Here is a 26,938-nt window from a genome sequence, read left to right as displayed (position 1 = left end):
TCAGTGTTGCGCCGACACCGTTTGGCATGTCGGAGACGGGCCATTAGCCTAGCACCTGCTATTTTTTCCTCTGATAACTTAACATCCAGTCATTCAGGAGGTTTTTACCTGCAGCTGAATTATCTGCAGAGGTCTCCTCCTCTTCAAAATAAACAAACCTGGTGATTTAAACCAGTAAAAACACTCTAGTTTACATGACATTAGGAAAAATAGATTGAATGTGTTAGTCCGACTAAAACCGGACTTTTAAAATACATGTTAATGTGTTCATCCAACTGAAATTGTACTACAAAGTCGGACTAACACACCCAGATAATGTGATTGGAAGTCAAATTAAGTCAATCAGACCCAAACTGGCCGAGGTGCTCTGAGCATGCTCCACAGTTTCCGCCCCGGGCTTTGAATCAGAAGTCCAATAGCATTAAATGTGTAAGAGAAGAAGAAGCCGGTAACAACATGGAGAAATCTACATCCAGAGCCGTGACTTTTTGGACGGACCAAATGTACAGAGCTGTAAAGTTGTCCACCATGGTACCAGTTAGCTGCTAGCTAACCGTAACTAACTTGTTTGTCCATTGTTTGGTCTGTGACGTAATAGGTCAACAGGAAAAAGGTCCAATACTAACAAGCTGAAAGGGGGCATATCTCCACCTATCGTAGAGGAGTCGCACATACTTGGCTCAATAAATGGATTCCCCTCCCGTGCTTGTATACTGGGACAAGGACAGTAGTCCAGTTAAATGTCCTCGTCCAGCTGGAACAGTAGCTCCACTTCACTGTGACTGGGAACCTACTAAATTACGCAGTTTCTTGTGAAAAAACTCTGTGGTGTTTTTTGACACCCTTGTCATGGAAGGGCTGCTAACTGCGGTGGCCAGTGGGAATGGCTCTATCTTGAGTTTGGCTTGTCTGTTTTGGGCTACAGTAGAAACATGGTGATGCAATATGGACATGCACATCTTAGTAGCCGAAGGACCTGCTCCCAATGAAGATATAAACGGCTTATTCTAAGGTAACAAAAACGCAATTCTTCTTTTCAGGTGATTAATATTAAAGAAAACATAATATATTATAAATAATAATATTTGGCAACATATTCGCATACAAAGTCAGAATGTGACATGTTAACAGTTGGATTTATTTACATAATAAACATGTGTCTGAAAAATCTACATAAGTCTGGAAATTTGAGTTTAGAAAAGTCTGGAACTTTGAAATGGAAAATGTGTAGAAACCCTTAAAATACATTAATAGCCACAATTCATTTGTTCCTTTTGCCAACTGGCTGCACAACTGTGTATGATGTGATTAATTCATTTAAAAACAAGTCTCCTCTCGTTGCCGTTGTCTTGAAATTATGTCCAAAAAAATTAACACAAAACCCAAAAATCTGTTTCCTAAAATTCCCTTGGTTCAATTAAAATATATAAAAATAATATTAAAACAAAGAGACAACATCTTTGTGGTTATCATCTATAACCTTTCTGTAGAGACTGAATCCAGAAACTAACCCTCTTTAGTCGTCTGCTGTCTGCTGTACCTCTGCTCTGTCACGTCAGCAGCAGACAGAAAATATTTAAACGAATACTAAGTTTTACAACTCAGTGAAACTAATGAAGTGTTCACTCTGTGACAGATGGTATGTAGTGAGTCCTCACCTTTGGCCTGATCTCACCCTGACCTCTAACCCTCACTCTCGTCATCCTCCACTGCTGTATAGATGACCTGGTTCCTGCGTTTGATTCTCGGAGTCGGGTCTCTGCTGCCAGGAGCCTCGGCCTCGTCACTGGTACGTTTTGGGACACGTACAGCTGAAGCATCTTCAACATCGTCCTCACAGTGTTCTTCCCTTTCTGCTCCAGAGTTAGTGCGGACTGTTGCTGGCGTAGAGTGAGAGGGAGGCGGCAGGTTCATCAGTTTGGACAGTAGATTGGGGGAGGCGTCAGATTTGGGCGGAGGCAGAACCATGCGGCTGGGGGTGTGGACTTCACCTACAGGTACATCCGAGAGCTGAGCTCCCTTTACTGCTGCCTCTGAGTTAGACCTGTCCTCAGCCTCCTCGTTTCCCTCCTCTTCCTCCCACTCATCCTCTATTGTGATCTCATCAGGGTTAAATGAATTGGACAATCCTGAGGTGTCGGTCGGGTACTCGCTGGGCTCATCCGCACTTCCCACACTATTTCCATCTTCATCATCCTCCTCTCCTCCAGTACTGCCCTGAATTCTCCCCAGATCACCGCCTCCCTGCCCGGCGTAGGCGTAGAGGTCTGTGAGACCTAACGTGGCACAGAGCTCAGTGGTCTGAGGGTTGGTGCTGCAGCTGGGAGCGGCGTGGGGCTGAGGCCTGTTGGGGTCATACGGAGTCACAGTCTGGCTGAAGTTGTCTGGAATGGCGAGGTCACCGTTGAGATCCTCCACTACCTGCATCATGGCCACCTCTGAGGGTCTGAAGTCCCACCTGATGGGTACAGACAATCCATATATAATAAACAGCATGAATCAAAAGTACAAGCCCATCACCTGTGTCACTGAGCATCTTACACCTGCTGCAGAGTGGCACACAGCACAGCACAACTGTTGTTACTAGTTTCAGACTGACAGTTGTCATTTTTAAGACCAGCGCCCATGTTGTGTATGTAGCAACTGTACTTAAGTCCATCTGTGCACCCATGGGCATGTAGGTCTTAAAATAAGTAAAATATTAATGACAATTTCATAACTGTATTGAGATAAAATGATTATATGCACATCATAAAATACATATCAAAAAAACGGTGCACATGAGGAAACCAATGCCTGTGTACTTACTCCATGCCAAGCAAGTTTAATAGACAACATTTCGAAGCAGCATAACTTCATTGATTAATTCAGCAACTAAAAGTTTAGGTCTGTTTCCTCTGTCAAGTTTAAACTTCAGTTTTTAGTTTTGCTGCTTAAATGTCCCCAGTTTTACTGCTGTTACTGCATTACTCTCAGCAGAAAACTGCTTGCTTCTCCACTTTGCCAAACCCACCATGTAAACAGCAGTGTGCCAGGTGCAGGCACCAGTGGCTTTTAAAGGGAATGGTAGGCAACACTCTGATTGGCTGAATAATCTCACACCCAAAACACACCTATGATTAATTAAGGGACTGGATACAACCCCTTTGCCCCTTGTGCCTTACTTTGCAAAAGCAGAGTTGGACACACCCCACATGCACTTGTGCCATGCATATATAAAACTACGTTGAAGCTGCAAAAGTATGAGAGGGAATTTTCAGCAACTGGTTGATTAACTATTACACCAGCTACATTATTTTAAGCATCAGTCCCGAAAAATTTCCATTAAGAGCTTGTCTTGTCTTACAATAAAGTAAACTGAATATGAAAAAGAAAGGCTTTGTGTATAACATGTACGGGGCTGACTGTGCTGCAACTGTAAGATGAGCACATAACAGAAAAAAATAGATTTAAAACACACACACATCACTAGGTTTTTCCTTCATTCTGTGCCCCCTCTCTAAAATTGAGGTTTTTGCGGGTCTGTTTACTCAGCACATGTATACCTTTCTTCTCCCTCAGGAGCAGTTTGTTAAGTTTGAGCCTTGGGGTGGAGAACTGATCAGTTTGTGGTCAGACTGATCAAAGCTAATCAGATCAGATTGATGGATAAGAGAAGCAGTTGCTACAGAGGAATGCAAAGGAGTGCAGCTGGTTTTCTCTTCAGTCGGGTGTAAAAGACAAAGACAATACTAAAATGCAAGCGCTCTTAAAAAAAAAAAAAAAAAGCGTTCTATGTCTATAACTTAACAAATGGTTAAGTTTCAGTTTCAATGTGCCTGACACTCTGCTGCTCCATCTGTGCCCAGAGTACTGAATATGCTCTGAATGACTGAACGGTATATATATTCCAACAACACTTCCGAGTTAATGATGCAGCCCCTCTTGCAAATGCTGACACTGTGGCAGGGCTGCCACAAACAAATTAATGTGTGGGGAACCTGTAATTATATGTCTTAATATCTGTGTACCGTTCATGCAGGCCATTATCCTCTGGGGGGTTCCAGGGGTTAGGGGTGGTCCTCTGCAGACTGTTGGTGGCCTTCAGAATAGCAAGCCACTCTGGATCATACTCAAGACCCTCAGATGAACCCGGTCTGTCTGGCACATCCACAATCTGCAACACAAGCGTATATGTCATCACCTAGCACGATCACTACACCTTCAACTAGACTGTGACCTCAACACAACAATCTCTCACCTGTAAGAATTCCCTGTAGGGCAGACATTTATCCAGCGACAGGAATTTGGTCAGACGTGGGGCAGCGTTTCCTTTGGGCTACAGACAAGAGCATTCACTGAGTTGGTGTAACATATTGGTACATTAGACTGGCGCCCAGAATTATTAAAATCAACACCTAAGACATATCAGCTGCTGATACTGACAGGAGCAACAATTCAGCTCGCTGCACACAAACTGTGATTCTTACCGGATGCTGCATAACAGCAGCAAATTTGACATGCAGATGAGCAGAGAACCAGTAGCTGGGCTGGAGGTAAGCTAGGAGCTCCTCTGCAGCAGGACTGCCCAGAGTGTTGGACTCCACCTCCTGACGCAGAAACTTCTTCTTTCGCAACAACTCGCCCGTACTGCCATAGTGGTAGATTCCACGAGGCCAGTCGTGGCTCATAAAAATGTCGATGGGCATCTGGATCTTAGTGGAGATAAGTGTTTATGAATTATTATTAGTAAATATTGTTGAGATAATTTTTTTTAAATGTGTGCAAGAGAACAAGCTGAATCTACGATATTTACCTGTTTTAATTTGAAGACCTCAATATTTCGGATGTGGTAAACACTTCGAAGTGTATCAGGATTGTATGGAGGGAATTCATGGTGACCTTAAAGAGCACACATTTCTTGTAAACATAGTGCATGCATAGTGTTTATAACTTCAACCATTAGACAGTAAATAAAAACGTACCCCTTCTGTAGTCGCGGGACTTGAAGATTCCAGACAAGCCGCCAATTCTGATCCCTTTGTAGCGGACAACACCAGCATAACCTATGGAAATACGGTCAAATCAGGACTGGGGAATAACAGTAAGAAGAGACAATAATAATAGCAGCTCATGTCAGGTGGTCCCTACCCAGGTAATAGATGTTGGGCGCCACCCAGCCGCCATATGGCAGCTCCTGCAGGTGGTTGGAAGCCTCATGGTTCCCTCCGATGAAGATGGTCAGGACCGGAGCCTTCTTCTCTCCAGAATAGTATCTGCAACAAAGACAGTAAAGTTTTAACCTCCCTCACTGACATCTTGCACTTTTAAAACACTGAAACTAAACAGAGAACTGACTTGTAAAAGGTCTGCATCGTCCTGTACTTGGCAGGTACCGCCATGCACTTCATGTCTCCCTCATTTCGCACTGCTTGAAAGTCTCCGCAGCAGAGCAGCAGGTCCACTTTCACCCCTTCCTTCTTCTCCAAATAGCCGATTGTCTCGTAGATCTTGTCCAGCTCGCCATGGCAACAGCCCTCCACTGCAATCTTCATTCTGCACAAATAGGTGAGCTGCTGATCCCCAGATAAAAGTCACAGTAAGGGTTGGTTTGTATTCTGTGCCCACTGAGGGGCGGTCAGCCTCCACACTCAGGGACGCTGAGGACGGCTCCTTTGTAAATAATCGGTTGGTGATCTGTGGGGAAACAAACAACACAAAGTTCAAAACACTGGTGGTGCTATTCCTTTCACTGAAAAGGATCAGCCATGACAGGAGATTACAACATGGTTTTAAATAAGGCTGCAAAATTAATCCAAATATTATTAATATTGTGATGCTACAGAGCTGCCCTGGCCTAAAAATCATATTCCAGATGTAAGGGAACATGCTTGTTTGGTACAGACTGAAAATGAAATGCAAAGATGACCATTCCCACTAAAATCCTGACACATATTGCAGTTGTAGTATCTGTCAAAGTAATTAGGGCTGCAGTGGTGCATCCTAATTTTGAGGTAAAACGTGGTATAAAAATTGACATTTATCCTACAGTGTACATTTGCTTGTCTTTGGTATTGAGAAAAAAAAGCAAAAAGATGGAGAATCTTACCTTAATTTTAATTATTTTCAGAAGGGAGACTTTTTACATACAGATATATTTGCATTGAATTTTTTTTTTTTTCCATATCACGCAGCCCAAGTTTTAGGTCAGTGGGTCTGACATTAAATTAAAGCTGCAACTATATGTCTAATAATCAACAATAAATTAATTGACAACTGTTTTTTCTGGAATAATTTGTCATTTTTTAGGCAAAATATAGAAACATTTTCTGCTTTCATGCTTCATAATTGTGAAAATTTTATGCTTGTCTTTGTCATACGTGATAATAAAGTGAATAGCTTTGGGTTTTTGGATGGTTGATTAGATAATAGGCTACCTATCATTTGCAAACATCACCTCAGGTGTTTTTCCTACATTTTATTGTTACAACAATTAAGAAAATAATCAGCTGATTATTTGATACTGTGTTCAAGCCAGTGGAGTAAGGTGGTTACCAGGGGCCCCAGTGCATGCTAGTTACGAGTTACAAGGCACAAACACACACACCATTTGCAACTGTTTATAAAAATGCCTCCTATTCATTCCTTGCTTGTTCTTTCTTACTTCTGCTTCTGTTTAAAAGGCATGACTGCTTACTGGACCTGCAGATGTGTTCAACTTGTCAGTCTTGACAGATTTTGTGCCTAAACTAGCTCCTTCATCGTATCGTCTTGTCACATGATCAAATAGAGACTTCAACATTAACATATAGGCTACACAACAATCATCACTGCAGATCTGTACATGACAAAATATCAAAGAAAATAAGAAATGATTCATTATTTAATCATTTATTATTCGTTCATTTAATTTAATAAATATATAGTTAATTCATATTTTTTATAGTTTATGTAGAATAAGCACTTGATTTTGTTATAGCTTACTACTGACTATTTCACCCCAAAAAGAAACGAAAATCATAATGGTGATGGGTTTGCATTTTCCAGGGCAAATAGCCTATAGTAAATGGCACCATTTTAATTTAATCTGAGTTTCTTTTTTTTATATAAACACAGTGTAGTTCTGAGGTGGTAATCTAAATCATTTACAAAGGCCAACCCTTCCCACAGGCTCCAGTGCAACTGCACTGTTTGTTTTTACGCCCCTGGTTCAAGCCTATCAACAGTATTGTCGGTCAATGTACAGAGAGTTGACTTAATTTTTTTATTTTGGTTAAACTTGCTGTAAATTCAAATAATAGGGGGCTTAAATTGGACTTTCCAATACAGTGGCAGGTAACATCTTTAAGTCAGAGTAAGCACAGAACAGTCAGTGTTAAGTTTCATATTTAAATAAAGGGTGTACTGAGAGGCAATGAAATGAAATCCATGGGAACAGAAGCTGTTAGAGTGGCAGGACTGTCTGTGTCCACTTTCATCACTGCACCTGGCGTTAGGGCACAGTTACTTTGGGCTTGTGGAGCTCTTTAAAACGTGTATATTGTATCACCTTTATCTGACACATGAGGCTGTTCGTACTTGGCATTCAGCCTAATCAAGTCCACAAGGCCTTTGCAGTAATTAGTCTGTCCAGTCACTTACAACACACCGTTAGTTAACAACTTCACTGCTAAAACTAACCACATAACAAAACATGCATTAGCTAGCTAAGCTACGAAGGTTATAAATGCCCCTCAACGTTACACGGTGTTAAAACGACCACCAACGGTCGTGAACCGTGTTTCTCACGTTAACACACAAACAAAACTAAACAAGGACACAAACAGAGCACTTACGGTGATTAATGAAAAACTGAAGAGTGTCTGTCGGGTTGTGTGCTCCGTAAAGTTAGAAACTTCTCCTGAAAATCATGTTTATGTCTCGAGTATGAAGAGACCCCATAGAATGAATTTTCCCACCTCGCAGCTATCACTAAAGCGCATGCGCGAAACGTCATCAGCGCTTTGATCAACGGAAGCAGATTCAACACAAAAAATGTTGAACGCAGTTATTTATGTTTATGTATTTATTTATGAAGATATAGTATTGATTGCTAAATGTGAAAAAAAATCTGTATATAATCTTAATTTTATTTATTTATTAGATAGTTCGTATGGGTGAAGTTATTGTGTTGAATCTACCACACCGACACACCACCTACGTCACATTTATAAACAAAATTTACTTCATTGACAAATCCAGTGTGTGACAGACAGCTCGCCAAGTTAGCGGTGTTGTTTTCTGTTGTATATCTGCTGCTAGTGTTCACAACCGAGCCCACGGAGGATTACAGGGACCTGTTTTCAGCCCAACACCAGCGAGGAGCGGCGGGATTCAGCTACACTTACTTTTTTTAAAAGCCGCTCACAGCTGCTCTGGGGGGCGGAGTGTCTGCAAAGTGCTGCGCCGATTGGGGCGCTCGATCGGGGGAAGAGAGATGGCGTGCTTGTTGGAGGCCCCACTCCGCATCAGTGTGCTGTCTGTGAGTGTCACTCATGATTTTTGAATAGCGTTGTCAAACTAACAGTGTGCTCACTCCAACTGTGCGCGGCTGGTGTCATTCGCTCGGTCATATGAAGGAGCTAGGAGCTGTCAGAGCTGTGCAGGGTTTATGTGTCCTGTTAGCCTGCAAGCTAAGTTAAAGGCTTTGCAACACATAGCGCTGTAGCGGTCCGCCTACGTCGCTGATGGTGGGAACAGTTTTGTGTCCTGACTTCGCCCGCACGGGCGGGGACGGTCTGAACATGTCAAGCTATGCACGCGGGTTATGTGTCCGTTCGCGCCGTCGGTGTATCAAGGAAAGAAAATCAAACGAGCGAAGTACCTGTCAGTGTCACTCGGAATGAGTTAGCAGCTAACTGCTAAGTCCTCACTGTTCCAAACACGCTTAAATTATCCCGTATTGCACAATGGAAGATAAGTTGCAGGATTTAGCTTTTAAAATAGCAATCATCCGACATTATTTGTACTAAACCATTGCAGCTTGCTAATCGCAGCAGCAGAGTTACCATTTTTAAGCTAGCTAACGTTATGTGCTCTAAGTAACGTCGGCTAACCACTAGCTTCTGGTTAAGCTAGCGAAGCTAACACACTGTAACTCATGGATTGCCGACTTCTTGAGGAGTTTTCTACCCGGCAAAATGAGCTTTATCAGCAGCCTAAAGTCTAGCAGTTAGCTAAAGTGTGGTATTATAGTTTATTTTCAGCAGGTGACAGTGGCTGTCAGGTGTAACTTAGCTAAAGTTAGCGTTAAAAGGGTAAAGCTAGCGAAAAGGAGCATAGCTAGGGCTTCAGTAGTGAAACGCCCCCACGTTGGAGACATGCAGAGGGGAGACTCTTAGATATTGTGACAGCTTGTCCATTTTTCAAATGTTATTTTTATGCTTTCCATAACAAACACATTACAGAAGCATTTAAAGGGTTAGAATAAATACAGAGCAAAACAAAAGAAACATGACAGGATCTGAGACCAGTTGCACAAAACACCTTAAGTGTGACGCTTAAAGCTTAATTTCTCCTTAGCTGAGGGACTTACACAGTTGCACAGAATCATTCTAAGGGATTCTTTAGTTAAGGAGTGATGTTAATTCATTTAATGTGTTGAAATAGATTTCACAGCAGTAAAAGTTTCCATGGAGATTGTTTGTTTGCTTGAACTCAGGCTTGTGACCCCTGTTATCGTCTCTCAAAGTGGGCTTATAGTGAGATGGTGAAAACATAGCAGAAGAGAAGAAGACAAAGAAACCATACTGGTCAGAAAAGGAAGGGGTTAAACTCCTGGTGGAATACAGTCATAAAAAGCTCAAACTATAAAGTGAAGGTGATCCCAAATAGCAGGAACCTGAAAACGACTGTAGGAAGAGGCAGCAACAATGAATTCAGTCACGTATTGTGTAAAATCAAAAGCGTATTCACCGAGTTCCCCTGGTCGTAGAACACTATCCTCGGAGTGTGTTAGTCTTTTTCATTTATCATCATAAACTCAGTCATGTTGCAGTTAAGACAGAGTCAGAGGGACCGTTTTTTAAACCATGCTTTGGGTGCTGGATTCCTTAAATATAAGACCAAGGCAAGGAGAAAACCATTAACACTGGAGTGAACGTTTTATGGAAACCTTAACTAGGACTTAAAGAAAAATCTTAACAACATATTCATTGATTCAGTCTCTTACCTTGGCGTTGACATGTAAACAGTGCCCATTTCTCTCAACAGCACTCCTCTTTGGTTCTAATCCAATGAGTTTACAGTGCCATATCATATATTTAATTGTGCTGGCAGTTCTGCCTTGTACCGTCTCTTTGTGATGGTCGTTTTACAAGCTGACAACAAGATTTTCCAGAGATATCTCTCTTCTCTTAACACAGCTTGACCTGTCATATTGCCAAAGATCTAGGGAGGCATGATACTGGATTTTTTGCCAATATGTAACAACTCATTTGATCAGAACCGATGCATCTGTGGTGGAAATAACATCATATTATGCATCCATGCTCGTTTCATGATGGCGCACCCGCAGATAGAGAATTCTGGTAATAACCATAATAACATTTACCCAAAACTACAATTTCAGGACGAAGCCAGGCTACATAGATATGGTCCACATTTATTGCCCCACACATGGTTGTGCTATAGACAAGTATTTGCTTTAATTTGGGGTGAAGTAAAAAATCTGTTCTTCCAGCAGTGTTCTCTCCAAATACATGAGGCTTTTATTACTCCTTTGAACATACGCAGCCCTGTTGTTGTGTGTACTGTATTTATATGATAAACATTTGAGCTAAATGTAATGACTGCATATCAAAGACAGGTCTGTGCAGGCACCAGAAGCCAATAGAAGCAGTGCGTTTTCAGCAGGGTGAGGTTTGCTCCTCTGGGGTCACGCAGAAAGTTCTGGCTTAAGCTGTCCATGATATAAACACAGTTTTCTGGTGTCACATGCAGCCGCTGGGTGCTATGTGAAACAGCTTTTTAAAGGGTCCTGCCATGGAGGCTGCTGCTGTATGTGTTGGTGTGCATGCTTTTATTTATGTGGAAAGATCAAACAGTAATTATTTAACACGGTTTAGTTGTGTTTCCTAACATTTGAATGTCTTTAAATTCTTGTTGTTGCTCCAAATTATGCAGACGTAGTGCGACAGACTCGGTCTCTCAGCCTGGCAACTTTAGTTTGATGTTAAATTGATCTTGAAATGTATGAATGGCTCTTAAATGTTAAAATCTGTTCATTATATTTATTATTTTTTGCTGCGTGTGTAGCTGTGTGAGAGAGAAATTGAGTAAGATACAATGCCTTTCTAGTAGGTTCGCCCTAAGTGGGAAATGTACGTCAGTGAACATTGTCTCTAACGTTTCTGTTATATTTGTCCCCACACAGGAAGTCACTGCCACTAGTCGCCATTATGTTGACAGACTGTTTGACCCCGACCCACAGAAAGTGCTGCAGGGAGTCATGTAAGTCCAGCAGCACTTTATATATATCATCTTCTCTGGGACAGGAGGCAGTAAATGACATCCCGTCCTCGCAGGTGGTTGGCTACATTTTGAAGAGTGGTTATTGCTGCTATCTCACAGCCAACACACCGAACGAGGGTGGACTTGATGTTCTTTTATTCTTATTTCTTTGCCAATCACTGATTAAGTTCCTGTGCCTGTGTGTTGGTTGAGTGAGCAGCATGACCTCTGTGTTTACATGCACAGGCTTTCATGTGACGATCTATTTCAAAATGTATTTCACTCATCAGTGTGACTTCATATCTCTCACTCTTGCTGTCTCTCTCGATGGCGGTGACCTGGACTCTGACTGTTTCACTGTTATTTTTAACTTCAGAGGAGACTAGCTCTGGTTACGGCTTGTAGCGCTCCGCTAGCCGAGCACCTGACTTGACTGCCTGCTACAGCTGTACTTTTCCATTAGCCTCACTCACCTGCTATATGATATCATCTGGGGTGCCGGCAGAGCGGAGGAAAAGCTGCGTGGAAAACAAAATGCAGTGCATGCAAATGAAGCGGCTCGTTCTGTGTCCGACAACAACATGTGGAACATCTGCTTTATGTAAATCTCCTGTGTTTCAATATGGAAATGTCGGCCTGGCTGCCCTCTGGCTGCCCTCTGTCATAAGTTCTCTAAAGATCTGACATCTGACAAGTTCCCAGATTGTCACTGCCTTATTACCTAACTTCACATCTTGTTCTTTTGCACCTACATGTTTATGCTGTTAGAAAAAATTCCCTGCAAACTGCATAGAATTACGCTGTACGCTACAGGCCATAATCTGGGTTACCATTTCAACACTTAAACTTTTGCTACTGAGTTCAAATTTGTCTCAGTTGCCTCAAGTAGATTGCAGAGAAGGGTCCTCATCTGTGTGTGTCTGTCTGGCTTCACAGTGACATGAAGAATGCTGTCATTGGAAACAACAAGCAGAAGGCCAATCTGATCGTCCTCGGAGCTGTGCCGAGGTATGTCCCTGCACACCCGTCCACCTCTACTCCTTCAGATTTTCTGACTATTAAAACTTGTATTCAGCTACACTCAAGATACAGACGTGACATTTGAGTTACATAATGTTTTTGTTCAGACAGACACTAAATGAAAAATGACAATGGCTGCATCTGAAATTCCGCACTAACATGTTACTTAGTCGACTAAAACAGCACGTGAGATCTTTTAGTATGTCCAGAACCTCAGCACCTGTGTGAAATATTGCAGTATGCAAACATTGGACACTACGCTGGCATAAATATCCCACAATGCAGTGTCGTAGTGACTACAGTGTTTACAACAGCAAAGAGGCCGTGCTGTTATGTCATTAAGTAATAAAAACCTTGAATAACTTTGATCATGAGTCCTCCACCTGATGTGCAATTTAGCAAACATAACATGACGTATTGTTGTGGGGAAATCATCACAGATGGATGACATATGACAGTTAAGGAGTTTTGTTTTGGGCACAACATGGTTTGGCCTTTTTGTTAGCAATGCTAGTGTTGTGGCTGCGGGGACGTCTGTCGGTCACTCCACCACTGATCCAGACTGAAATATCTCCAAAACTATTTTGATAGCATGCTGGGAAATTTTACCTGCTAAACATCTGCTTGTTAGCATGGTGATGTTAGCATTTAGCACTGTTAAAAATATATATTTTTGAAAGGGGAGGACACGCAGTAAAGGTGCTCTAGTCTGGACTCAAACCTGGGTCACTGCATTAAGGAGTGAGGCTCATTTATACTCCGAAAACATCACTGCCCTCATACTTCCATGTGTCCTTTATGTCGGCGTAAATACAGCCAATAGATGGCACTAGAGGGCGGAGTCAAAGTTTCACACAAGAACAAACAGGGTGACAGTGGAGTAGGTTATGATATTGGACCTTTAAACAGAGACAGCATTGCAGATGGTGGCAGTCTGTGAGGCCATTAAATACATCCCGACATGTGGATGGAGAATTATTGTCACTATATCACCAATTTGTTCCGTTCCACCATTATTTAAATTTCTTTGTCGTCTCCTACAGTCATATCTAGCTTGAACTACGCCACACTGCCTCCACGATCTCCAGTGGTACTGCCTTGTTTCGTCTGTAACTGTAAGCTTTCGGAAAACATGCACAAATATGGACAGAATGACCAGAGTGCGGACAGAAGGCTCCATACGTCTCTGTCTCCGTATCTAACGTTGAGCATAAATGAGCCTTTAATGGTGCACACTCTACCCAGCGCTCTAGCATTTAGCTAATTCAAGCATCACCTGGTGACCAAGATGCCTGTGATGTTACGTTACACAACAAGTTTGCCTGCAATTCACATTTTCTTACATCCAAAGTAACTACTCCTACAGAGGGGATGGAAAAACCCAACCAAACTGGAGAGGTTCATAATGCTTGTAGACACCGGTAGAGCTAAATTTGGCACTGGTTATTATAGTTATGCGTCTCCAACCGGAAAGGAGGCTCTCAGAAAGTGGCGCAGTAATCACAGCTCAGTGGTTCCCAAAAGATACAACTGATTGCGTATATAAAAGTTTGTTGAACGATAGCACACATATTGGGTATGTGGTGCATAGTATGAGATTTCAGACGCAGCGAATGTCACAAAATAAGTGTAGAAATACAACAGAAATATCAAAGTGTAAGACTTTAACTTCCAAGCATCATCTACCCTCCACCTTTAACACCCTTTACAGTGAACTTGCTTCTGTGTGTGTGTGTGTGTGTGTGTGTGTGTGTGTTCATCTGCTCCAGGTTACTGTACCTGCTTCAGCAGAGCTCGTCCAGTCTGGAGCTGCGGACAGAGTGTGCCGTGGTGCTGGGCAGCCTCGCCATGGGCACCGAGAACAACATCAAGTCCCTGGTGGACTGTCACATCATCCCTGCCCTTCTTCAAGGTTGGAGCACACACACACACACACACACACACACACACACTTAATGCATGCAAATACTTAATGTAAAGGACGACATGTTTGGTGACATGAAGAGAGCTTTACAGCAGCTGCGTTGTGCTCGCAGGTCTTCTGTGTCCGGACCTGATCTTCATTGAAGCTTGTCTTCGGTGTCTCAGAACAGTCTTCATCAGTCCAGTCACCCCTGTGCAGCTGCTCTATACTGTAGGTTGTCTTGAGTGTACTACAAAAACACATACGATACACACACATTCTGTCCCTGCATACAGTTAATCAGTTCAGTTGTCCTCTAGACTGAGTCTAACTATTGCCATTTGTTTGTAGGACCCCACTGTGATTCCCCATCTCATGTCTCTACTGAGCCGCTCACAGAGAACACAGGAGTACATCACACAGATCTTCTCCCACTGTTGTAAGGTATTTGTTGGTATTCGCACACACACACAAACGCAGTGGAGTCCATCACACTCGTGGCTCGAAGAAGATTCATTGTTGATTGGTTGTTTGTTGTCTCCAGACCCCGGAGCACCAGACGGTTCTTTTCAACCACGGTGCCATCCAGAACATTGCCCCTCTACTTATCTCACCCTCTTATAAGGTGTGTGGGCGTCTGTCTGTGAGTGTTTTCATTTACCTGACTGGATGATCACTTCTTTCACACACAGTTGCCTCTGTTTATCTTCTTCTGACCTTGTTGTCGCTGCAGGTCCGGATGCAGGCGTTAAAGTGTTTCTCAGTCCTGGCCTATGAGAACACTCAGGTCTCCATGACACTGGTGAATGGTGAGTCTCGTCTCTTCGCATCTTATCTCTTCTGTTCTCGTCAAGTCTCGTCTCTTCTCTTTGCATCTCATCTCTACTCTTCATGTCTTGTCTTTTCTTTTTGTATCTGGTCTTTTCTCTTCGCGTCTCTTCTTTTCTTCGCGTCTCTTCTCTTTGCTTCTTGTCTCTTCTTTTCGCATCTTGTCTCCTCATTGTCTCGTCTGTTCTCTCTTTTCTCTTGACATTTTGTCTCTTCTTTTTGCATCTCATCTCTTCTCTTTGCGTCTTGTCTCTTCTCTTTGTGTCTCTTCTTTTCTTTGCGTCTCTTCTCATTGTGTCTGGTCTCTTCTCTTTGCATCTCTTCTCTTCACGTCTCATCTCTTCTCTTCTGGTCTCTTCTCTTCATGTTTTGTCTCTTCTGTTTGCATCTCGTCTCTTCTCTTCACGTCTTGTCTCATCTCTTCTGGTCTCTTCTTTTCTTCACGTCTCTTCTCATTGTGTCTCGTCTCTTCTCGTTTTTCTCTTCACATCTTGTCTTATCTCTTCTCTTCTGGTCTCTTCGTGTCGCTTCTTTTCTTCACATCTCATCTCTTCTCTTCTGGTCTCTTCTCTTTGTATCAAGTCTTTTCTCTTCGCGTCTCTTCTTTTCTTCGCGTCTCTTCTCTTTGCTTCTTGTCTCTTCTTTTTGCATCTTGTCTCCTCATTGTCTCGTCTGTTCTCTCTTTTCTCTTGACATTTTGTCTCTTCTCTTTGCATCTTATCTCTTCTCTTTATGTCTCGTCTCATCTCTTTGCATCTCATCTCTTCTCTTTGCGTCTTGTCTCTTCTCTTTGTGTCTCTTCTTTTCTTCGTGTCTCTTCTCATTGTGTCTCGTCTCATCTCTTCTCTTCTGGTCTCTTCTCTTCTGGTCTCTTCTCTTCGTGTCTTGTCTCTTCTTTTTGCATCTCGTCTTTTCTCTTCACGTCTTGTCTCTTCTCTTTGTGTCACGTCTCTTCTCTTTGCATCTCGTCTCTTCTCTTCACGTCTCGTCTCTTCTCTTCTGGTCTCTTCTTCACGTCCCTTCTCATTGTGTCTCGTCTCTTCTCGTTTTTCTCTTCACATCTCGTCTCGTCTCTTCTCTTCATGTCTCGTCTCTTCTCTTCACATTTCGTCTCCTCATCTCCTTTCCTCTGAGCTTCACTTTTTAACCCCAGTCTGTCTGTGTTTTTGTCTCCAGTGCTGGTGGATGGCGAGCTGCTCTCTCAGGTATTTGTCAGAATGATGCAAAGGGATCAACCCATAGAAATGCAGCTAACAGCAGCCAAATGGTGAGTGACATAAATCCATATGAATCAATATTATAAGTCTATATTTCCTATGTGCTCTTTCCGTGAGTGTGACCTCTTCTCCTTCTGTCCCAGTCTAACATACATGTGTCGAGCGGGTGCCATCAGGACAGACGACAGCTGCATAGTCCTAAAGGTCAGGCTTTTCTGAGACCTCTGCACCTGCACCTTTATTAATCACTAAGATATTATATCACTTCTTTATTTGATGTGCATGTCACTTCCTGTTTTTCAGACTCTGCCGTGCCTCGTGCGGATGTGCAGTAAAGAACATTTGCTTGAGGAGAGGGTGGAGGGTGCAGAGACACTGGCCTACCTGATGGAGCCTGATGTGGAGCTGCAGAGGATCGCGAGCACCACTGACCATCTGGTGGCCATGCTGGCCGACTACTTCAAATACCCCAGCTCTGTGTCCGCCATCACTGACATCAAGAGGGTGGGTCAGTGGGCCTGAGAGGGCCCTTTACATGTCACATGGGCAGGTGTTTAATGTATGTGTCAGGACTGTGTCATCACACTGACAGAACAATAGTACATGTCCTCATTTGCATAAAGTTGAATCTAGGCTACTTCATGCAAATCAGGTGACACCAGCACACCTCCCACCTTTGATAGCTCATGAAAAACTTTTGAAGGAGCCGTTGTTTTTAGAACATGAAGCTTCCCGCTGCACAAATAACCCACTTACATCTGTTTTTTTTAATGTAATAGAAAGGTTAAAGTCGGCATTCACAACCGGGTAAAATGACTCAGCAGTAGTCACGGGTAATTACCAGTTCTGGGTCTGATTGGCTTTGATGGAAACACAACACCCTGATGAACACAGTAATTCTAGCCCCTTTACCGGCGAGATGCAACGATGCTACCACAAAATACCGTCTGTCTCCGCACCAAGCAGCGCTCAAACATCGTTCCAAATGAGTCTGTGCTGAGTTTGAAAGAGAGACTGAATAAAAAAGAGGTATATCAAAAGAAGTGACCAGGCCTCCGTGCGGCTTTCTACAATTTACTAACCTGTTTTTAAGCCTGTCCATGACATCAAACATGACACACCAAAAAACACACACACAGAAAGGCATATTTGCTGAGTCTTCCAGTGTTTAAAAACCCATGTACACATGCTAATTTTGGATGAAAAGGGTTGTAAGAGAACATTTCCAAACAAGCTGCAATGTTGGTTTGGTTTGAAATACAAGAGGAGACAGCCCATGTGCCAAGTGACGCGACCCCTCACGTCCAACAGTGTCCCTGCTGACATGTACCACAGCTTATAGCCACGCTAGCAGCACCATGAGGCTGCGCTTCGAGCTAAATGCTAATGTCAGCATGCTAACATGTTCACAGTGACAATGCCAACATACTGATGTTAAGCTGGGGTCATTTTTTCTATGTTCACATCCTTAATTTTGCTTGTTGGCATGCAGTCATTTGCTAGTTAGCACTAAAGGCAGAGTACAGGGACAAAATGGCGGACCGACCAGCCTTTAAATCTCTAGAGCCGTGCCGCTTGCATGGCTAATAATGATAATCACGATCTTATTTCTTAATAAGGCCAATTAAAGGCTATTTTTATCAGAATAGTTTATTTTGCTCAGACTTCCAGACAGCGCTTCAGCCAGTCTACTTATGCCGCTATAATCAGCTATGACCCAATAATCTTAAGTGCATCTGAATGTCGTCATTTGTGGTTCATATTTCCCAGAAACGAGTCTAATTATGAATGTCATCCACGGAGCAAAATCAGATTATTGGGAGTGGAAATGGAGCCTTATGAAACGCCTGACCTTTGATCAAGTTTAAAGATCTCATCTTTGTGTATGAAAAAGTTTTGTCTCTTGGTGACATCATGCACCCGTTCACTATCTGTCTGCTCTGTCACCTTCAGCTGGACCATGACCTGAAGCACGCACACGAGCTGAGACAAGCTGCTTTCAAACTTTACGCCTCGCTAGGCTCCAATGACGAGGACATCCGCAAAAAGGTCACCTTTCCTTGGGTGCATTTTTTGTTTGCATTTGTAATTGTGCACATAAATATTTATATTCTGATCCATCTTCTTCTTGTTTCTGACCTCAGATCACAGAGACGGAAAACATGATGGACCGGATAGTCAGCGGTCTGTCAGAATCCAGCATTAAAGTCCGTTTGGCGGCCGTCAGGTACGGCGAGAAGCGAGTCTCTGTCACCCACCATGACATCTGCCTCTGCTGATATTGCCCTCTTATCCCTGTAATCCCTTTATAAAGAATTTAATGGACATTTGTGACACGAAAGTTCTAAAAAAATTTAATGAGCTTTGAATTTATATTTAACTTGTATTTAACTGTTTCTTCCCTTCAAAGTCTAAATTACATCAAAAGACGTTAGAAAACAGACAATATTGCTGTTTAATTTGCTTATTTTTTAAAGATTGGTCAAAATAATGTCTCTGTGTCTCTTCACCTAGTTTCCCTTTTGATTCATCTTTTCTTCTTACTCTTTTTGCCTCTTAAGGACCAAAATAGGTTTAAGATTTTTATAAAAAAAAAATAAGACGCAACGCTCTCAACTCATGATTAGACTCGGACAGAAAGACAAGGACAGCTTTTCAGTTTCAGTTGTAGCTGTTGCAGAACGCCCACAGACGTTTCAGTGAAATTGCCAGAATACACGCTGAAGAAGGCAAAAATGTCCACGTAGCAATATTAAAAAGTCCAATTCAAGTGCTGTCCTCGTCTTTCTTTTTAATTTTTTCTTACAAAGTGTTGTGCAACTGTGACTAAACTCTCCCCTGTTTGTCCGTTCATATTTGGCAGGTGTCTCCACAGTCTTTCGAGGTCGGTGCAGCAGTTGAGGACCAGCTTCCATGACCACGCCGTATGGAAACCCCTCATGAAGGTCAGTGAAGCGGTGACGGAGTTTAATGAGTGCATACGGCAAAACAAATCTCTACATGTTTGAATACTCACACACTGACTGAGATGTTGTGTTGTAGCTGTTGCAGAACGCCCCAGATGAAGTCCTGGTCATGGCCTCCTCTACACTATGCAATCTACTGCTGGAGTTCTCGCCCAGCAAAGAGGTACACACACACACACTCACACACACTCACATGTATAAAGAGAACAGATTGTATGACTTTAATATTGAGGCCATTTGTTTGTGTCGATCTGCAGCCCATCCTGGAGTCAGGGGTGATTGAGTTACTATGCAGTCTGACCCAGAGTGACAGTCCTGCACTGAGGGTCAACGGGATCTGGGCCCTGATGGTAAGAACATTTTACATTTGTACATTTCTTATTAACATCAAAGTCCAGGAAAGTGTGTTGAATTTGTGTTTTCCTTGACTGTTAATTTTTCACACTCATTTTAAAACTGTATATGTGAGGCTGCAGCGAGTTAAAGTAAAATCAAGCAGATCCTTGTCACATTTTCACACAGTGACTCATGCTGTCGGATTATTTCAGTACAAACTCTGTTTATGTGTTAAGAACATGGCGTTCCAGGCAGACCAGAAGGTGAAGGTGGAGATAGTTCGGTGTTTGGGTACAGAACAGTTGTTCCGCCTGCTATCAGACCCTGACACCAATGTGCTGATGAAGACCCTCGGTTTGCTGCGCAATCTGCTGTCAACACGCCCAGTGAGACTCTCACACACACACACACACACACACACACACACACACACACACACACTCACACACACAAGCATGATTAGAGACTTAAAGAAATACTTCACCCCCCAAGTGATCATCTGTACATAAATGTTTTTCTGGCGATCCCTCATGGTGAATGAAGAATCCAAAAATGGAGAAAATTCTAGATGAATTGAGGTCATAGGGGTCCACCAAACTCACGCCAGGGTTATTATAGGTAAAACTAAATGCCTCAGATACAGTGTATACCACACAGGATGTAGTCAGGCTCAGTCCCTGTAGTTTAGTCTATATCCTCCAAACACCTGCAGGAACAAAGTGGCTCCAGTGTATGTATGTCGGCTCTTAGACTGCAGGCTGCATCTTGGACTGTTGTGTTGAGCGCTGCGGTCAGTGATGTCACAGAAGAGTTGTAGTATTCCACCTCCAACCTTGAATGCTTCACACTTTCTTACCCACTCTTTAGATATTCGTACAAATGCATGTGTGTACTGAACTGGCATAAATCCTTGCATACTGATTCTCTCCCGCTCCCTCTCCACCGTCAGCACATTGACCAGATCATGAGTTCTCATGGGAAGCAGATCATGCAGGCAGTGACTCTCATCCTGGAAGCAGAGCACAGTATAGAGGTCAAGGAACAGGTGAGCTCTCCCTCTGCTTCATGTGGTTTCCACACAGAATTCATACTACAGCTGCACAGAAACAGCCGCATTGCAGAGTGGTTTTAACATTCTGCAGGTATGATGACAGGCTGAGGGGTCGGTCTTTATTCATGTCCAGTGTGCAGAGGTGGAAGCACATGAGACAGAATCAGCTGGCAGTTTTTTCTTCTGAATCACAAAGTACAAAATGTTCACATAACAGCACTGACGTAACATTTCTCCTTATCTGTCAGACGCTGTGCATCCTCGCCAACATCGCTGACGGCAACACAGCCAAGGAACTCATCATGACCAATGACGACATGCTCCAGAAAATCAAATACTACATGGTACTTTATATAAACCATCTAGTGCGATCAGATCAAGTGTGTGGTGTTGCTGCAGCGTGCATACTCACTCTCTGCTTCCTCTTTACTCCTGACGTGTTGTCAGCACACGTAATGAGAAGCAGATCACGCAGTTATGTTGAACCAGCTGAAGACTGTGGACTGTTTAATAGTTAGAGTTGTTATCACAGACATGTTGACCTGTGCTTTTGTTGTTTTCCTCACTTCTGCTGTTCCTGCAGGGGCATTCGAATGTGAAACTGCAGCTCGCTGCCACCTTCTGCATCTCAAACCTAATCTGGAATGAAGAGGACGGTAAGGAACACACTACACCTCACACATGAAGAGAGCCTAAAGAAAGGTGCCGGATTCAGAGAGAGGAGGAGGAGGGATGTGAGGAAATGTTGTAGGTCTGAAGGCGTTTTCACATCACAGTGGGAAACATGAAGGTCTTGTGCTGCGAGTTCTGTGTTACTTGGTGCAGGATTTATCACTCAGGGACTTCGTGTGGCTCTGTCATACACACAGGGCTCCTACGCAAGTATGGAAAGTATGGAAATAAATTTGATCAATTTCCAGGTATTAAAAAGTATGGAAAATGAAAAATAAAGTCTGGAAAAATATTTATGTTTCCAGACTATTAGCACAGTTCTAAAATACTGTTTTCTAAAATAGAAAATAAATTATTTTTGGAAATACCTAAATCAATCCGGATCGTGTACCTGCACCTTCGACAAGAAGACGAGTTTCATGTGGTTCACAATGGGTAGATGCAAGTTTTTGGATGGATGGCTTGATTGAATTCACACACAGAGCTAGATGCAAGCTTTGTGTGAAATTGCCAACATGGGGGAGAAGGTGATTCTGAGCCACATGAAAGGAAAAAACACAGACGTCTCGTTACTGCATCGCTTGCACCCAGAGTCCCAACCTTTTTGCCTCAGCCCAGACATTGAACTTACCTGAGTTTTTATTTGCATGCCATTATGGTACTTGGCTAGCCTGGAAATCCAGACCCAAATCTACAAAGATTTAGGGTCTGGCCATGAGTAATGAAAATGGCCCAACTCGAGGGGTGGCACCAAGCATGTGTAGTGTAATGTACTGATTTACTGAAGTGTTTATACTGTACCTTTAAGTTGACTTTTAAAAGATACGTGTTGAAGCAATGTACTCTGTGCAACTGACAAATCACACACTGGGTTATTATTTCATGTATTCTTATGACACACATACACACACATTGAGCACTTAAGCATTGTGGTAGAGAAGTACCTAAGATTCACTGTGCATCATTTCTAAAAATAGCATGAGGATGGGCTTAGAAACATTGGTGGAAAGTTAGGGGAAATTCCAGCTTGTCCTGATATGACTCTATAGGAGGTGGGTTTAGACTGCCCAGAAAAGCATTATACGGTGAAATTGGCTCCAAGGGAGAAAAGGAGAGCGGGGATACTATTATGAACGAGTGCAAGGATTAAAGCAGCCATCAGGGGGAGAGCGGAGAAATGTGACACCGTAATGTTTCAGTTCCAAGGGGGAAGGATTAAAGAAAAAGTGGAAATTCAGCAGAAATGTGATACTGTTACGATCAGAGCCAAGTGGGAAGGATTAAGAAAAAGACGACTCAGCAGAAAATCTTCACAATAAAAGCGAGTGCGCAGACAAAGACATTCCAGTCCTGCTCCGGAGCTTGACTCATTGAGTTGTGATGTGTTTGCTGCCTGCGAGCACATTAAACTCAGTTGCATCTGATTCTACGTGTCTCCAGTGATTTTTTTTAACTCGGTATTTTGAGTTTTTGATATCTAATAGAAAACAACGAAAATCCGTTCGAGAAGAAAGGAACGAAGTCACGAGCTTTCTGGCCCAGCTCCAGACCCTTAAATTTATGTTTCGACACGTGCATTTGAAAATATCACTGCATGCAATTGGATAACACTACGACCAATCAGAACAATACACGGGGTGACGTATCCAGAGCTTAGCTACCAGCGCAGCTAACTGGTAGATTAGACTCTTGCCGTATCCGGTCGGCAAAACAGCAAAAACGTCCTTCTTGCAAAGGAAAGACTCGAGCGCCATCTTCTGTTCCTCTTTTAGAGAAAAAGCCAAGTCTAACTCGTTCATTGTAGCGGCCAAAGCCGTTTCAAACAACTGGTGTTCGTCCGTAGCCATCTTGCAATGTTTACTGACTGATTCTGGACTTTGTTGTCGCAGCGCTGTCGTCATCTGTTTAGCTCGCCTCTGGCCTGCCTATATCAGATACACCGATGTGATTGGTGCAGCTCGGCTTCAACGGCATGGGTAATGAGCATCATTACTGATTGCCAGAGTGACTCGCTGAGCAAATTCAAATTGTGCTCTCTCGAGAACTCTGGATTTCCAGGGTAGTACTTGGCTACAATCGCCTATTAAGAATAATTAAATATGATGTGAAATATGATACACAGATATATTTACTCAGATGTCACATATTCTCTGGAAAAAAACAACAACAAAAAAAAAAACAGCCAAGAAGTCTGGAAATAACGGTATGGAAAAGTATGGAATTTTGAAATTCCAAATGTGTAGGAACCCTGTACACAGAAAAAATGATGAAGACACAACACATGCCGGTGGCTTGTGCGTGTCCATGTGACGTAAAGTTTGTCTGCGCTTTCAGCTACAGTGCTAATGATGCTAGCAGTAGATCACTGTTTCAGAGACTCCAACTAGAGTCTAGTCAGTCTAGTCAGTAGCTCCATCCATACACTGATATGAATATCTTTTCTGTCTTTCTTTTCTGTCCATCTTTCAGTTTAAGCTGTGGTCAGCAGGGACTGTACTCACTAAGGTTCAGCACAGCTCAGGTCAAAGTTAGACACATTTCAAGATGCAAAGTGAACTCAAAACACTCACTTTAAAGAAATAAAGCCATTTAAACTTGAACCCAAAATGGAAGTGTCAGCTATTAATAGATGTGAATGAATTAATCTCTGCTGTATCGTGTGTTCTCAGGTTCTCAGGAGCGTCAGGACAAGCTGAGGGAGATGGGCTTTGTAGACATCCTGCACAAACTCACCCAGGCCTCTGACCCCAACCTCTGTGACAGGTGGGCCTGAATAAGAACATCCTAAACCTCACAGCACTCTCATCAGACACTTGTTGAATAGCTGAACTTATTCGGTCTCTCTGTCTGTCAGGGCGAAGACGGCGATGCAGCAGTACCTAGCGTGACCACAGAGGGGAGAGATCCCCTCACCGCCAGCCTAACTAACAATCGTCGGGAGGACACCTGCTGTTGGTTCTTTTGTTTTCTTGTTTTCTTTAACCTCGAGGCTTGTTTCGTTGCACAAAGACACCTTTTTGGACCTGTGGCTGGCCTCCCTTCACCTCCCGCCCACCGCCCGAAACCACCCTCAACAGTTAAGCTCACTCCAGACCTTGGAGACTCTGAGGCCATGGTTGTTGGGAAATCAACGGTTAGGAGGGGTTCTCTTGTTTTATTTTCTTTTTTCAACAATGAAGTGATTTTTTTTTCCTTTTGGGACTTTTGTGATTTGAGATTTGCAATCTTTTTTTGTTTCTTTGTTGGAGTGCAGCAGCCTGACACCAGCGCCACTGTGGTGCTTCTGGACTCCCGACAGTGGAGAATCGGGTCTCAGTAAACCAGACTATGAGGTTTGACGTGAGCACGGCTGGTGGACAGCAAAGCTTCCAAGTTTTTTTGTTTTTTTTAATTATTGCTATTAATAATAATGTTTCCTTAAGGCGTCGCAGAGCAAGGACACATTTAGAAAAACACAGACTGCCTATTTTGAAATTTTGGGTGTTTTCTTTTTTTGTGGATACATACCTCGTAAATATATAAATATATATAAATATAAACATAAATATATATTTTTGGATTTTTATTTTCCCCTGACCCTCTGTTTGTGTTCAGTCACTCTGAGTCATGATGTTTGGCACACGAGGGCGAATCCACTGCAGTCTGATTCCAGTATGTTTCTGACGTTGATCATGGTCTCTGGAGGAGAACAAGGACAAGAAATGTAACACCCCGAATTTTTATTTTTCTCACACCTTTGTGGTTCTGCGTGCACTGTCGCCTGTCACTTCGGTCCCACCTTATAATCCCAATGGGAAATGTAGTTCCAGAGTGCTCACTCTGTCTCCGACCTGCCCGGTTACTCACTAACAGGCATGATTAGACACGACACCAGAGATCAGAGGATGAATGTATCCTCACATCTCTGTTAAATATGAAAGTCTGTCCCTCCCCTCCCTGACTGGGTGTTTGTCCAAACGGATAAATGAAAGCTCCTGGGTTTGTTTCAAGAAGCGAGCGATTAGATGTAAGGAATAAAGGAGCAATGATTTGAGACCGGCCCCGGAGGGTGAAGCACCAAGTGCGTCCACAGCAGCAGAGTCGAGCGCTACATCGTGTTTCTTCCCTCAATCATATAATTTCTTCTTCCATCAGGATATTTCTAGAGTGTTGATCCCTGACATTTCAAACCTTAATGAAACTGATAGAATGAATGTTACCATTGAAAATATATGCAGACCTGAAGAAGGATTACCTCTGTGTTGCGTCTTATTTCTCCTCAGAAGGTTCAGTCTCACCTTAAACAAACAGTCTGGGTTAAAGGGATAGTGCACCCAAAAATGAAAATTCAGCCATTATCTACTCAGGAGTTGTGTTGCTACCTCCTCTCCCCTTGGATCTCCGCAAGTGTTGTGAGGACTCTAAAACGTCACCTGAGCCTCCCTCAACATATGGGTGAGTAGATAATGGCTGAATTTTCATATTTGGGTGCACTATCCCTTTAAAGCAGAGGGCTGTGGGGCTGCCTCCAGGGATGCACCAAGGCTTTAGGTATCAGCAGATGGTGTGCACCAATCCAAGGCCAGTGTTTAAATATAGCAGCCAGCGGGTTTAAGCCATCATGGAGCTGCAAAAGATCAAGACCTTTGACAGTTTACGATACCTGTATGACAGATAGCTAAAATGTTTCATGACAATCAGGTATATCCTCCTGAGACCTGGAATTTTGTTTGGTTAAAAAAACGAGACATTCTCAATGATAATAAATTCCCAACGTCTTTAAACGAGCACTTACATTAACAGTGCCTGAGCTTGTCACTGTTTCTAAAATTGGTTAAGTGTGTTTGGCATATCGAACTACAAACATTAATTATTAAATTTGATCAGGTTTTGGACCTTGTCCACTTTTGTGTACTGTGCTCTTCCTACCACTAGATGGCACAAAAAAGTGTCCACGAACGAGGACAACAGGTCTAAATTAAGCAGAATAAAGTATAAGGTCCAGTAAACCCAAAATGTGATGTCCTCAAAGGAGGACGCAGGGTCTCAGAAGGATATGCTCATTCATTTATGTCCAAATCTCTGCCGGGTCATGCTTTTCTTTAGTACACTGTCGCTCTCTATGGGTCAGTTGCAGAAACATTTTGGGGATATGCTTTAACAGCTTAAATAAAAATATCCACCAGGTTTGGTGACGTTTGGACAAACTGTCATCGATTTATGACTAAATGCTACGTAAGGCCAGTGCACTTGTTTGGAACTGATGGCGCCCCCTGTTAACTGATCTCAAAACCCACATGGTTATGAAACATATCCTGTAGTTTTGTAATGATTAGACAATATCCGATATGTGTTCTACCACACTATATACCAGGGGTCGATTTGAATGAACCCTTCAGGGTATGTTTCAGATACTTACGTGGACATATCCTGCAACTACAGTTCAAGTGTAAACCTTTAAATGAACAAATTCAACTGCATAAAAGCAGAACAAAAT

The 26,938-nt window shown here is 42.8% G+C and overlaps 2 protein-coding genes across 3 annotated transcripts; one reads left to right on the top strand and one right to left on the bottom strand.

The window, feature by feature from the left end:
- Positions 1-1,117: 1,117 nt before the first annotated feature.
- dbr1 (debranching RNA lariats 1) lies at positions 1,118-7,957 on the bottom strand. The gene is made up of 9 exons (XM_033616377.2): positions 7,815-7,957; positions 5,338-5,676; positions 5,131-5,255; positions 4,965-5,045; positions 4,796-4,881; positions 4,470-4,694; positions 4,241-4,318; positions 4,011-4,156; positions 1,118-2,458 (listed from the first exon to the last, which is right to left on the bottom strand). Exons 2-9 carry the CDS (start codon positions 5,532-5,534, stop codon positions 1,684-1,686), a joined length of 1,713 nt encoding a protein of 570 aa, XP_033472268.2. The 5' UTR covers positions 5,535-5,676; positions 7,815-7,957; the 3' UTR covers positions 1,118-1,683.
- A 242-nt stretch (positions 7,958-8,199) lies between these two features.
- Positions 8,200-25,692, top strand: armc8 (armadillo repeat containing 8). Of its 2 annotated transcripts, none has more exons than XM_033618390.2 (22): positions 8,200-8,500; positions 11,393-11,469; positions 12,406-12,477; positions 14,259-14,401; positions 14,526-14,623; positions 14,744-14,836; positions 14,937-15,017; positions 15,126-15,201; positions 16,397-16,487; positions 16,581-16,641; positions 16,741-16,941; positions 18,391-18,486; positions 18,582-18,664; positions 19,301-19,382; positions 19,480-19,566; positions 19,661-19,753; positions 19,976-20,125; positions 20,689-20,784; positions 21,039-21,134; positions 21,374-21,446; positions 24,132-24,225; positions 24,317-25,692. In XM_033618390.2, exons 1-22 carry the CDS (start codon positions 8,456-8,458, stop codon positions 24,348-24,350), a joined length of 2,022 nt encoding a protein of 673 aa, XP_033474281.1. In that variant the 5' UTR covers positions 8,200-8,455; the 3' UTR covers positions 24,351-25,692. The 2 variants fall into 2 exon arrangements, with proteins under 2 accessions (XP_033474281.1, XP_033474282.1); XM_033618391.2 differs by lacking the exon at positions 8,200-8,500 and adding an exon at positions 10,943-11,016.
- Positions 25,693-26,938: the final 1,246 nt, after the last annotated feature.

Source organism: Epinephelus lanceolatus, chromosome 14 (genome assembly GCF_041903045.1).
Source record: "Epinephelus lanceolatus isolate andai-2023 chromosome 14, ASM4190304v1, whole genome shotgun sequence".
Taxonomy (NCBI): domain Eukaryota; kingdom Metazoa; phylum Chordata; class Actinopteri; order Perciformes; family Serranidae; genus Epinephelus; species Epinephelus lanceolatus.
This window is presented reverse-complemented; position numbering and strand designations above follow the sequence as displayed.